Genomic DNA, 14578 nt, shown 5'->3' on the forward strand with positions numbered 1-14578 from the left:
TAGGATCGAAGGGGATTTTTGACATTTCATTTATAATGATGTATTTAACGTCTCTGCCAATTTTCAGCTCTATGCGAATTTTGGCTAAGTCAAATGCCTATTTTGACTGGACTAAGAGCAGTGTTGGCCTAGCGGCTCAGATCCACGACAAGTACGATCCCCGGCTGTGCATCAATGGTAAGTCCAACTCCTTGTCCTTTCTATATAAACGTATAGGAAATGAGAAAAAGAGTACCAGTTTAGTAATATGAAAGAGATGTTATTTTTATAATTTACTATTGTTACCTAAGTCTGCCAAGATTTCTACACACGCTCGTATGGTAAAAGAAAACAATGTAAAGAGACTTAGACTTAGACCTTATACCCAAAAGACGATATCGGTTGTCGAGCAAAGAAGTCTAATCACCTACTGGCCTATTAGAAAAACCAAAATAATCACGAAACATTTACAAAAATCTAAGGTTAAAATCAAGGATTGATAGCTAGTTAGTTAGTTAGTAATTAGTTAATAATATTCTAATACTTTAAGTTCAGAATCGTAATAATGCAGAAAAATAATGTAAGGCCACTGTTTTAAACATTTCCTTCAAATTTTGCCTTTGCAGTCAGTAAACGTGTTTATCAAACAAAAATGCAAAAAGTTCCATATTCAAATTATCATTTTCCTCAAACGGTATTTCATCATAATTTCATAAACAGGTGCAAAATTTATAAAACCATGCCGCGGCTATTTTACAAATATATGCTATCAAGGGATGAGTTTTTTTTCCAATTTTACCATTAAAATATTTTTTGTAGAAAAAAAATAACGTAGTCCGACGTTTTTCTAAAATACTCACATCATTAAATTGAAAATCGGTTTCATTCTGCCAAAACTTCCTTATCATTGGTGTTGCCCAAGTATTAATGAAACCCATAGTCGACGTTAGTATAGATACTGTAATCAAATTGATTATTTGTAAAAGTTGAACCACTTAATAGCCAGCGAGCTTAATATCAATTCTGTTTTGAATGTCTCGGTTTAAAGCTTTCTGTCTGCCAATTAGCCGGTCATTGGACATCAGAATTTTCACAGAATAACCTGATGACCAATAGATAAATGTAGTATGGGTAAGACAAGCTAAGTTCTTTTTTGACGTTCATAAGTGTACATTGTGTTACCTATAGGAATAAATGATTTCTGAATTTTTAAGGTATTTCATATACCTTAAAAATTTGTAAAGTAGTGATAGGATTTAGGTATATAAATATCTTTTTAATGATTTTTTATCTAGGTTAATCGGAGTGGGTATAAATATTGTGTCGTTCTATCGAATTAGTAATAACTGTAATGATAGAATAATGATATGGAATAAAATAAATAAACTGTTACAATTGAGCTACTTATACGAAAATAATAATTATGGTTAACATAACACTGACCAACTAAATATACACCATGCTACAATACGTTGCAAGAATGTAAAAAAGAACGTCGGTTTACTTTAATAATTATATTGCAAACCATTGATCCAATTTGTTAATTTGATTCGTAAGAATTCAAACTATGCCAGCATTGGTTAGTAAACAAGTGACTATCGTGGAGATTAAACGTTAAAATATCTAGGTTTATAAGCTTCCCATTAAGGTCATTTCACATTAGAATTCAAAATTGAACAATAACTATACAAATTTAAGTTTTTTATTGTTTTATAGTCATTGTTAATAAACCATATATGTGTCAAGATCGCACTACTATATTTTCTACCAAGTATAAAATATTGTATCCTTTATTTGAAACAAACTTACCGGCACATGTGACCACATACTGCAACTTTCTTCCATCCTCCATTATTAGGGAAATAAATAATACTTCAAATTATAACAATATCACGGATAAAATTTATCATTTTCCTTCACTTTTCTTAATATCGTCCTCAATTTTATATTCATTTGTTTACTACATAATGTTAAGATTAACAGGAAAAATCGTAAGGAAATCTCTCATATCGGATTACCTTTAGTTAGCAATACGTTGCACAGATCAAATATGAATAAATTTTTAAAATACCAAACGATTTATTTTCAAATTGTATTATACAGGTTCTCAATAAATTGTTCGCGCACGCACGTAGTGTTTTCCTCAAAGCCTTTTGAGATCTGACATCAACGTTATAAGTAGCTAAACCAGTTTCAACCACGTCCTGACACTTTGGCAATACAAAATATCCGTTTAATACCTGTTTACTATTGTTGCCAATTACCGTAAAAACTTAATATCGTGATTAAATCTTGTCACTGTCACACAACTGTCAAATGATACAGCCCATTGTTAATTTATCTAGCTACTAGCCGTTTCGCGCCCGGTTTGCTGGACGAATTAAAATAAATTTTATGTTTCATTATTTTATTTTTTTTCATATTTTTATTATTCTTCTTTTTAACTTCCCGCTAAGAAAATTGAAATATTTCGAAAATCGAGTTTTTAACAGATGTTGACGTTTAGAGGTTCTAGGAAGCCTCCCCGAATGTTTCCGCGGTGAAGTCCGTATGGATAAATTTTCATAAAAGTAAAACAGAAATAAAAAAATGAAGGAACGTTGGAATTATAAATAGCCATAAACCATCTAGGAAAAATTTCGCATCGAATGGTGGTAGTTTCATGTCGATACGATCAGTGGTTTAGGCGTGATTGAGCCTCAAACGAAGATCATTTTCATTATATATATATAGATAGATTTAGGAATCAACTCCCGGTGGGGGTCTTTCCTCAGAGATACGACCTCCAAATGTTCAAAAAACGAGTATACTCCTCCCTCAAAGGCCGGCAACGCACCCACTAAAATGGGTGTCTATGGGCTGCGATGACTGCCCTTTTTGGACGTCCCGCAAGCTCGTTTACCCCCCTATTATATACTGCTCAAAACAATTAGCGGAACAAGATTTTTCTCCTTTCTATTGCTTAAACTAAAATTAGATTTAAATTAACTTGTACGCTATTTTTTACCTTGTTAATTTGTTAATTACTACAATTAATAAAAAAAAACAATTTGTATTTTTTTTATTAAAAAAAAATTAAAAGATTTTGCCATTCATTGAATTTTTGTTATTCATTTAAGCGAGTGAGTTTAGGTCATAATGCCAGATCTGACTGAATTGCATGTCTCCCGAGCTATCGCTTTGCTTGAAGAGGGTCGAACTATGCGTTATGTAGGAAATGATCTAGGAGTAGCCCCTTCTGTTATCTACAGACTTTGGAAGCGATACCGTGAGACGGGAGAATACTCACGAAGGCGTGGTCAAGGTCGAAAGAGAAAAACTACAGGGCCTCAGTATTTGTTTGGTGATCATTTGTTTTTTCTAAAAGATAAGGTGATCAACCTTCTGTGCCTGACACAGCCACTTGGTCTAAGGCATGCCGGTTTCTTAACTATATAGACTCTTAAATCAAAGCTTGGGAAACTTGGGTAATAATAAATTATAATTAAGTATTAAATAACTTTTATTAAATATTACTAAACTAATTATTTTTACAATCCTTTTCTGTCACTAATCATCTATTTGATCTGTCGTTATCCGTCATTTCCTGTTCATGCCCATCCCCACCTCGAAGCATCTCTTGAATTTCCTTCAAACTCAAACCTTTTGTTTCCGGGAGGAGATAGTATGTAAAAACATATCCCGCACACGCAACTGCGGCATATATCCAATAAATTACAAATACGCCAATTTTGAGATTTGCAAAACCATTGTTAATTGGATAGTCAAGTCCTTCCAAAGTATATAGAGTTCCTACGGCCATTGGTCTTATGTTCAGAGGAAACACTTCGACTTGAATAACATCCTTAATGTGGCGCAGTGATGTGGAAATGAGATATACAATGAGAGCTGCAAATGTGATATGACCGTAGACTTTAAGCGATGCTATCTCATCTCGTTCAGCAAAGAATAGTCCCATTATAGCCATGGAGATACTACATCCGATAAGTGAGGATAGAAGAAGAATGCGACGACCCACTGTGTCTATTAGCAAAGCTGAGAGTATACCTGTTGAAGAATTAGAAACTTAATCGTATAATATAAAGAATATAACAATAAATTTATACATATATATTAATATGACGAATTGATAATAGTTTTGTATAGAAAACTTAAACTCTGTAAACATATTAAGAATTGTTAATTAATTATAATAAAAATCTATGGAGCGAGAATTAAAATAAAGTATTTTTTTTCTTTTTGTCTATTAATGTACTTATGTTTTTTGTTTCATATTATGTATTGTTTATCTATGTAATTGGTTTTGGTATGTATATTGTCTAAGTGTTTTGTTTTATAATATGTATGTTAACTGTAAGATTACTAATAAATAAATAAACTAAACTATCGAAAAATTAGAGCCAAAAGTATTGTTTAAATTTCTTTTTCATAATCTTAATATAATATATAAATTACGTGTCACGTTGTTTGTCCGCTATGGACTCCTAAACTACCGAACCGATATCAATCAAATTTGCACACCGTGTGTAGTTTAATCCAACTTAAAAGATAGGATAGCTTACATCTCAATTTATACCCGCAATATTATTTTATTGCAAAATATTTGTTTATTATTTGATAGTCACTGTGTTGAAAGTACCAACACGTTTCACATAAGCTACAATTTAATGGCATAACCACCAAAAAAACATGGTGGTCCCCATGACAGGTGTTCTTCTACCGTTTCCCTTGAATAGTCTGCTACTATATAATATTACAAAAACCTTAGCCACAGCAACGCTTGGCCGGTCTGCTAGTTTATTATAATTTAACGCAATATCGATAATCGAACACTGCATGAAAGGGATTACTTATTCTATTTGCTTGGTCTTTTCTCCAAAACCAAGCCGTATTATTTGTAAATTCCTCGTTGGGCAGTTGGTTGAAGAGTCAATGGTGTGTGATAAAAAAACGTTCAATTGTGTAACGTCCAACGTCAAAGGGATACGGGTGATACCTATTATGCGATGCCCCATAAAGAGTATATCAATAAAGCTATATGGGATACGCGTAACTTACCAATAACAATTTTGATAACAACATCCAGAACCAACATTTTCCAAGGACTAAAGTTTATCTTACATTCACTCAATATAGTAAGGAAGTGGTCTGGAATCGCAGTTGTTCCCGATAAAAGAAATATCAATTCTAAACCTGTAATAAAAACATATTAAACTGGGGAAGAATTAGAAAAAAGAAAGATTATTGGGTCATCTCATGAAACAAATAAACAAATACGTGTACCTATGTATAAAGAGAAATCACACATTTTCAATATACATTGAACGCGGATCTCGTCACTCGTATCTAAGCAGTTTGATGAGAGATAGAGACGCCTGGTACTGCGATACTGAAATTTGTTTTTCACCTATCTTGAGGACCCTACCTAAATTTCACTGTTATATCAAAAACGTATTTTGGACACTTTGGATGGTAATTCCATCTCCTCAATAACATCATTGTCGATCACCTGGGCCAATATGGTGGAATGCCTAGAATGACTAGGCTTTTTGAGAGATTTGAGCAGGCTACTGATTTTAAATTGTAACTCACCAAACGTTATTATCACAGCTTTACGATAAATATTATCGCTGAGAAAGTCAATGAAGGTGTTAGGATTTTCCAACTCCAATTTAGCATGTACCCTCATTCTTTGAAATCCAGGTTCAATTTCCTACAACAAATAATCCAAAAAATAACGACAAATTTTAAATTGCGATTGTGATGACCGTTGCGCCTTCAAACTATGACAGAATAAGCGATTCCAGAAAAGTTACTTTTTGTTCAACTTTTTTGTATCGAACGTGTCCACATAATGGTTTAGAACATAAACAATTCAATATTTAAGTTAAAACTATGTATAAGTAGTTTATAAAGTAAGATCAATAAGATATCTACTATATAAAAATAAGTCGGGTTTTCCTTCCTGACGCTATAACTCAAGAACGCACGAACCGATTTCCACGGTTTTGTATTCGTTGGAAAGGTCTCGGGCTCAGTGAGGTTCATAGCAAAGAAAATTCAGGAAAAATTTGAACAGAAAAGCGGGATCACCAAACGAAATGTTACATAAAACGAAGCCATCTGTAGGAGTTCGCCGAGTTTGCTAGTACTGTATAATAGAGTAAAAACTTTATAATTTTTATATTTCGGATATTGAAGAGTTTTATTTTGGGTGTGCTATTTTAATGATATGACATTTGTGCCTAAATCCTATTTTTTATTTATTTTAAGTAGAATGTAAAAATCAACCCGTGGAGTGGATATCCTGTCAAATCTCCAACTTACTTGAGTACCAAAATTTTCCTGCAGTCTCATGAACGCTTTTCTGGCCTCGTCTTCTTTTCCCGCTTTTAACAGATAATAGGGTGACTCCGGTATTGGGTATATCGCAGCAAAAGACAATATAGGTAAAGCGATAAGCCAGCCATTTAATAATTTAGGTGATGTAGGCTTTATCCAAATCGATAAAAGACTTCCGAAATTATACATGCATCTGGTTGTTACTATGAGACCACCCCGGATGTCCGGATCTACTATTTCTGCCATATAGATGTTCACTGCCTACAAAGATATATAAATATTAATTAATTCAAAAACGTGCTATAAGCTTTTTAGTTTAAAATTTTGTAAAACCAGTACAATTAGAACACTTTAATAATTAGGAGGGCAATGGGCGGCTTTATCGCTTTCGTGCGATCTCTGCAAGGAAAAAAAATAGTAAGCGCAAATAGTGCTAAAAAGTTATACATTAACTTTATTATAGGTAAACAAAAATTGACAATATAAATGATATATAAATTACGTGGAAGTAGTCATTCATACGGAGATTTGTCCTCTATCAGCTGTAGGCATGGTGAAATAGGAGCACGCACTTATATTCTCGTGGGAGCAACACGCAAATGCATAGTTGAAATAGCTAACATAACTTAATAAGGCACAGTGCTAACCAGATCCATGCAACTTCCCCACAATCGAGTAGCCCGCAATATCGCAGCAGACAACTCTCGGACTTTTTGTATGAAAGAATTCGTATTAGGTAGGAATATAACAAAAGAAAAAAATATCTATAAATCTTGTTTATAAATTTCATATTGTAATGAATTTGTGATTACTTATTATTATTAAACGTTATTTATCATAATTTTAAATATTAAAGTAATCTTTGACACTCGTTCCTATGACTGCCGTTCGACTCTGTGGTCGATTCGGGTTCGGTCGTGGAACGAGTACACGAAATGTCACGAAACTGGTTAATGACAAATGCTGGTTGCTTAAATACAGGAACTGGTTGGTGTGGCCCTCAGTTCGATTGAGCGGTCTAACTAAGCAGAAGCCTTTAAATAGTAGACTCTCAATGTCGATATTAAATGGCTGATGCCAACAAACCAATCTATGACAATAAGGAGAAGTATTTGTATAATATAAATAGTCAATATTGAGGATTCATAACAATTCAGAAGTGCGATAAGGACCCAATCTAAGGTGCGTACAAGTGTTTTATACGATTATTAATGTTATTGCTATAAATAAATAGAAATCGAACGCCCCACGTTTTCTTTGGCTACTAGAAGTTATGTACGCCTATAGAGCCAAGTGTGCTTTACATACTGAAAGGCTATGTATGCCTAACGAGCCATGTGTACGTAGTAGGTTATGTGTGCCTACAATAGGAAGCCAAGCGTGCTTCAGCTACTAGAGGCTATGTATGCCTATCGAGCCATGTGCGCTTAATGGGTGATGTGTGCCTATTAGCCATGTGTGTTTAGTAGGTTATGTGTGCCTACATTAGGAAGCCAAGTGTGCTTCAGCTGCTAGAGGCTATGTATGCCTATCGAGCCATGTGTGCTTAATGGGTGATGTGTGCCTATTGGCCATGTGTGCTTGGTAGGTTATGTGTGCCTACGATGGGAAGCCAAGTGTGCTTCAGCTACTAGAGGCTATGTATGCCTGCCGAGCCATGTGTGCTTGGTCGATAGGGGGTTATGTGTGCCCACAATAGGAAGCCAAGTGTGCTTCAGCTACTAGAGGCTATGTATGCCTACTGAGCCATGTGTGCTTGGTCATTAGAGGGTTATGTGTGCCCACAATAGGAAGCCAAGTGTGCTTCAGCTACTAGAGGCTATGTATGCCTGCCGAGCCATGTGTGCTTGGTCGTTAGAGGGTTATGTGTGCCCACAATAGGAAGCCAAGTGTGCTTCAGCTACCAGAGGCTATGTATGCCTATCATGAGTCATGTGAGTATCCTAGAGGTCATGTGTCTAGAAAAAAAAAAAAGAACATTAAGAGTTACTCATTTTTTGTTATTAAAGTGAACCATTGTAATATTCATATAATCATAAATAAATATTCATGGATATATTTAAAATAAAAATAAGAAAATTTAGTAACATTATAATATTTTAGATTTTGTTATTTCCTGAATTTGGTTTACTTCTATCACTCACTTGTGAGCATTTTATTGAACAATATTGTGTTAATATGAAAATTCTTTAGTAATACAGGTACAAGGAAAATGTATAATACATAATTTGTAAAGAGTAATTTACAGACACAAGGAAGTAGCTTTTACCAGTAAGCCTTTTTTTTGAAGGAAGACTTTAAAATTATATATTTCCATCAATTATTTGTGACATCATGAACTTAAATAAAGCTTATAATGAAATGAAATGAAATGAAATGAAATAGAAATGAAATGAAATGAAATGAAATGAAATGAAATGAAATGAAATGAAATGAAATGAAATGAAATGAAATGAAATGAAATGAAATGAAATGAAATGAAATGAAATGAAATGAAATGAAATGAAATGAAATGAAATGAAATGAAATGAAATGAAATGAAATGAAATGAAATGAAATGAAATGAAATAAAATGAAATGAAATGAAATGAAATGAAATAAAATGAAATGAAATGAAATGAAATGAAATGAAATGAAATGAAATAAAATGCAGATATGTCACAGACTGATATAAAATATCTTGTGCAGTGTGTTATTAAGATGTTTGCAGTTGGTCCAGGCCAGAGTCATCTTTAACAATTTAATTTGAACAGAATAAAGGATCCCTAGAAATGAAGCAGGACTAGGTAGAATAGACATTGACATTTATCAAGTTCATCTCAGGTATGGTGCAACTTACAAGCTAGAAATAACATGGTTAAGTCTACGGGGCATATTAAATTATCTGAACACAGTTTATACTGTCAAATATTATATTTTCCTTATGTACTTGAACAATATTTTGAGATTTGATTAGGCACTTTTCTTTATGTTATTGTCCCTTTCATTGTCTACAAAATGTTTTGATTGCTTAGTTTTGTTCCATTCTTTGCCTAAGTAATTGTATATTTTATGTAGTTTTGCACTTCTTGCACTCACCTTATTTAATGTAATTTTTATCCTCATGGAGCCTAGGAAAGTGCATTATTTGCACCAGGGAGTTTATAGTGTGGTTGCAGTAGACAGGATTCGCCGTGGATCAATATAAATGTGTCCGAACATAATGATAATTTAGAAGCAGTAGTACGTCTGATAGCGAAAGTAACAAAAGTAACAAAATCAATCTGAATCCAAATAATAGCCGAATGTAATGAATAATTGATTAAAACCAAATGTATAGATAGGTTACAATTAGTTCACATGAAACTAAAATATCTTGTTAGTGTACTTATTTGAATTTATAAAACCTTTCCATGATTATATACCGTGCGTCGGGAGATCGCACGTAGTCGGACGGCCGAATGTAATGAATTTGTGATTACTTATTATTATTAAACGTTATTTATCATAATTTTAAATATTAAAGTAATCTTTGACACTCGTTCCTATGACTGCCGTTCGACTCTGTGGTCGATTCGGGTTCGGTCGTGGAACGAGTACACGAAATGTCACGAAACTGGTTAATGACAAATGCTGGTTGCTTAAATACAGGAACTGGTTGGTGTGGCCCTCAGTTCGATTGAGCGGTCTAACTAAGCAGAAGCCTTTAAATAGTAGACTCTCAATGTCGATATTAAATGGCTGATGCCAACAAACCAATCTATGACAATAAGGAGAAGTATTTGTATAATATAAATAGTCAATATTGAGGATTCGTAACAATATTTACAATCAAGTTACAGTAGGTATTTACCTACAATTTTCTTCACCTACAAAGTAATAATAAAAATAATTAAATAGAATATCAAAACTAATTTAAAAAGTTTAGACCCTGTGGCAGTGTCGCTGTATTGCGATACTTATTCGTTGAGCCAGGAAAGTACCAGCTCGGAGTTCACCGGTACTATCTACCGCCAATTAAAAATTTCATTATTTCTAAATATTATATATTCATTCACAGATACTGACGCATAAAAATAGCATCCAAAAGTTTTAATAATTTGTTTAGTTAGCATAAACATTATCATTTAATATTCTAAGCACTTTTAAAGTCTTAGGGTCGATTCGACCAAACTTCAATTTATACACGAGTAACTATACCAAGAATAATCTATTTCATGATTTTAATCTCGAGTAAATCCATATAATAGTCGTTTGTCCACGTAATCGATAGTATAATTGTGCTAGGAATAACAATATGCGAATAGCAAGAGAATGGTGAACGAAAATAAAACTCGGCAAATAAATGTTGTTCTACAACGGGACAGTGTAAGAGCATACATCATGTCAACTCGATTTTGCCGTATTATAGTGTGAAAAAGTAGCTTTTAACAGGTGTCAAACGACAACAAAAAGTTTTTATTTCTTGTTTGTTTGAGGCTTTCGTCTAAAAAGGAACTTCTGTTGAGCCCAGTTGAATTTCATTCTAATATTATAGAAAATAAAAAATCTAAAAATAAATAAATAATAAATTGTTTAAACGTTTCATTATACAATGCTAGACTATTAATTTAGTGCGTTGCGTTGACTTGCAATTAAAACACAGAATACATATTTGTGAAATGGCAGAAAATAGAAATCAGCTGATTGGACTGACTAACGCCATTAAATTATTCTAGGAATAGCTGTTATTCCGTGCGAAACGGCGGTATAGTAGCAATTCCCGAATAAGCACACTATTCTTAGAATTTGTAGTTGGTAAAACGTAAAATTGATTTACTCTCGATTAACTGACGATTTATTCTAAGATTAAGATTTACTCTTGTTTGGTCGAATCGACCCTTAGTTACGTAATCTTGAAAATCTTTTCTGGATTCTATTACCATGCATTGGTATCACGAAGAGCGTTCACCCATAAGAAAATCTTTTCAAATCTACTTGACTTTATAATAACTAAGTTATACATACACTCGACATAATACCCCAAGAGGAAGTCCAAAGTATGTGAGTCATGAACAGCATCCATGCTGTGGTCGCTACGGCAGAAAGTACCTAAAACATTCAACTTAACTAACTACTTTTTTAATTAAAGGATTTTTTTATTGTACGTGTCGTATTATACGAGACTGTGAAAAAATGGTCACGTGACTAATTGTGAGCTCAGGGCGGTTACAGACTAGCGTTATTACGAGCGTATAAGCTCGTCTTTGGAAACGCGTGTAGCCACGTATATGCGCGCCTTTTGGCACACGCGCAACTCGTACAAGCGTTGACGCTCTTCTTAGCTCTTAAGTTCGCAGTTCTGAGTAGAGTGTATTAAAGTGACACCCAGTATCTTTGTCGTCAGAATCCATGTTGATACTGACACGACGCCATTACCGGTTCGAGCGAACACGCCGAAATATGCAAAGGCAGAGCCGAGCGTATGTGCGTCTCCATGGGCAGCATCGCGTAACGCACAACAGAACAAATGATCGTCTAATTGCGGAAAATGAGTCTACGTGGCAAACTGGTGGTAACTGGTGATCATCCAGGAAGCAGAATCTCTTCTATAAAGAGGTTATTTATAGTATTCGAAGTCAATATAGACAAAATATATATATGATCCAGTGGCGTATCAAAGGGGGGGCGGCGGGGGCGGGCCGGACCGTTTGTCACCTTTTTTGGGGTGACACCCACCAGGTATCTCAACTTTAAGAACAATGTACAAAAAAAAATCGATAGCATAAAAATTTATTTTTCAAGGATTCCTCCCCTAGCACTAGCTCAGCTCTGTGTAGAATTCGGAGATTCCCGCAAAAGAGCCTAAAGCTGTCGTGGGGATTCCCCGTCCCATACTCGCGATCTTTATCATATAAAATTTATTGCTTTTTACTTTCGATGGGGTGACACCACCAACTGCCGCACCGGGTGCCACCCAAGGTAGCTACGCCACTGATATGATGCATTGGGTTTAACATAGTTAACTTATCTTTTTGTACATTAAATCTTGTAAACATTCTGTATTACCGATGCACACGTTGAAGTCACCACTGCAATTAATATTGTAGTCCTTCGGCCAAAACGATCACATAGATATCCGGCCGCCACTGAACCAACCACTAGCCCGATTGGTATCATCCTATAGAACCAATTAACCTCGACCTTAAAACAATACAAGTATTTTAAACCATACTAAACTTACTTCGATACATTACAGATACAGGCAAACATCTTGAACAAATGTCCTTGCCTGCGCAGAAGCGATTTTTAGGTATCCCTGGGCGGCGGGAGAGTGACGTTTCGATCGCGTGATTGGTAAATCAGTTGACGTTTGGGTCCCGAGCTGCGCAAACTTTCCCCCACTCCCTAGTTTAATGTTCAAGATGTTTGCCGGTATCTGTAATATTCGTTAATTCCACCGCCTTTTATATATATATATGTGCTAAGTTCTGTGCTGTTCTGTGCTTCGCTTAATTGTCATTGGTAAAGGCGTCTCTTGCTGTCATGCTAACTCGCATTAATGTTTCACCGATGACAATTAAAAAAACAATTGAAGAACTAGAACACTAAGTTCATTTAAAAGACCCCTATTTGTACTTTTGTAGTTTCATAACTGTGGTCTGTGAGTCCGATATCGGCCTGTTGGTGTTCCCTGGGTATAATTTTATCTACAAATATCTATTTTATAGACTAATTATTATAAAACTTATGTTTACATTATCGAGCAGAGTTGGCCTAGTGGCTTCAGCGCGCGACTCTCATACCTGAGGTCGTAGGTTCGATCCCCGGCTGTGTACCAACTTTAGACTTTCTATGTGCGCATTTAACATTTGCTCGAACGGTGAAGGAAAACATCGTGAGGAAACCGACATGTCTTACACCCAAAAAGTCGACGGCGGCTTAGACTTACTTGCCTATTAGATTTAAAAATGATGATAAACCAGATTCAGAAATCTGAGGCCAAGACCTAAAGAGCTTGTAGCGCCACTGATTTATTTTATTTTTTGTTTACATTATCGTGTATATCTATATTTATTTACAGGTATTTAAGTAACTATATTTTAGCTTTAACACTTACGTCTTCAATTTTGGTATTAGTTTGATTGTACCAAAAATTCATCAACATAGATAAGGTCCAGGAGTTGATCATTCCCATTGTAGTAGTAAATAATGATACTGAAACGTCATTATGGTATTATACAGAACTAGCAAACTCGACGAACTCCGTTTCGCCACCAGATGGCTTCGTTTTATGTAACATTTCGTTTGGTGATCCCGCTTTTCTGTTGAAATTTTTCCTGAATTTTCTCTGCTATAAACTCACGGAGCCCGAGACCTTTCCAACGAATGCAAAACCGTGGAAATCGGTTCGTGCGTTCTGGAGTTATAGCGTCAGGAAGGAAAACCCGACTTATTTTTATATAGTAGATATAACGATATCACTAAGAGTACATTTTAAAACGTTTAGTTTCACGAATTCATGTTAGAGATAATTAAATTATCTAAAACAAATTATCAGCTATATGGGAGAAAAAAAGTTATTATTATTAAATTGTTATTTCATAATTATTACTCACCGGCAAAAGCCACCATATACTGCAACTTTCTTCCATCGTCCATCGTCACAAACAATTTAAGGGTAAATAAAACCTATGTCTATAACTTCCACTTATTCTTAGATATTGTTTTATCCATTAAAACATTTTCTTCTGTTTTCCGTGCGTTACTTACATTATCATAGTTATGGAATTAGTCATAAATGCCTTTACCGGATCATTATGTATTATACGAAACACTTGTATTTATAACTCTTCTTCTACACACACTCGCCAATAAAATTACAACAGAGCATGAAACATATTAAAGATTGAATCGATTTCAAAAAACCCGGAGGCGGTTTCTATTGCAACGTTTTATTTTATTTAAAACAGCGTATAAATTATTACATTTTCCTCAACGCTCTTTTGTTCGCCAACAGCAGTGATAACGGGTTTATGAACTAATATAGGAAACATGATGTCAGCGCTAGTACTCTGTAAGTTCGAACAAGGGGGCCTCACAGCCTAGCGGTCTTATTAAGTGGCAGCTAGGTGAGGGGTACCGGGTTCGATTCCCGGTTCGAGGGCAAGTTTTAATTTAATTTAAATTTGTTCTCGGCCTTTGGGAGGGTTGTGCGGTACCGGGCGAGTGCCTAAACCGTACATGGAGGACATGGTCGAATTTTCTAAAGACAAGCACGAATTATAAAAAATCCTAT

General features: G+C 34.7%; 1 protein-coding gene across 6 annotated transcripts in view; it reads right to left on the bottom strand.

Annotated features, from left to right (window-relative positions):
• The window catches only part of LOC125057907 (facilitated trehalose transporter Tret1-like), a 30375-nt gene extending 16001 nt beyond the window's left edge, over positions 1–14374 (bottom strand). The window contains exons 1-8 of one of the 6 annotated variants that reach the window (XM_047661865.1): positions 13899–14350; positions 13400–13497; positions 12349–12483; positions 11308–11391; positions 6307–6582; positions 5572–5692; positions 5038–5172; positions 840–937 (exon numbers count right to left, since the gene is read on the bottom strand). In XM_047661865.1, coding sequence (XP_047517821.1) covers positions 840–937; positions 5038–5172; positions 5572–5692; positions 6307–6582; positions 11308–11391; positions 12349–12483; positions 13400–13497; positions 13899–13941 — 990 coding nt within the window. In that variant the 5' untranslated portion in view covers positions 13942–14350. Of the gene's footprint in view, positions 1–839; positions 938–5037; positions 5173–5571; positions 5693–6306; positions 6583–11307; positions 11392–12348; positions 12484–13399; positions 13498–13898 lie in introns of all 6 variants that reach the window. The other 5 variants (XM_047661863.1, XM_047661866.1, XM_047661864.1 and 2 more) reach the window with 5 other exon arrangements.
• Between the last annotated feature and the right edge of the window lie 204 nt (positions 14375–14578).

The sequence above is a fragment of the Pieris napi genome, chromosome 17, assembly GCF_905475465.1.
Source record: "Pieris napi chromosome 17, ilPieNapi1.2, whole genome shotgun sequence".
Lineage (NCBI taxonomy): Eukaryota > Metazoa > Arthropoda > Insecta > Lepidoptera > Pieridae > Pieris > Pieris napi.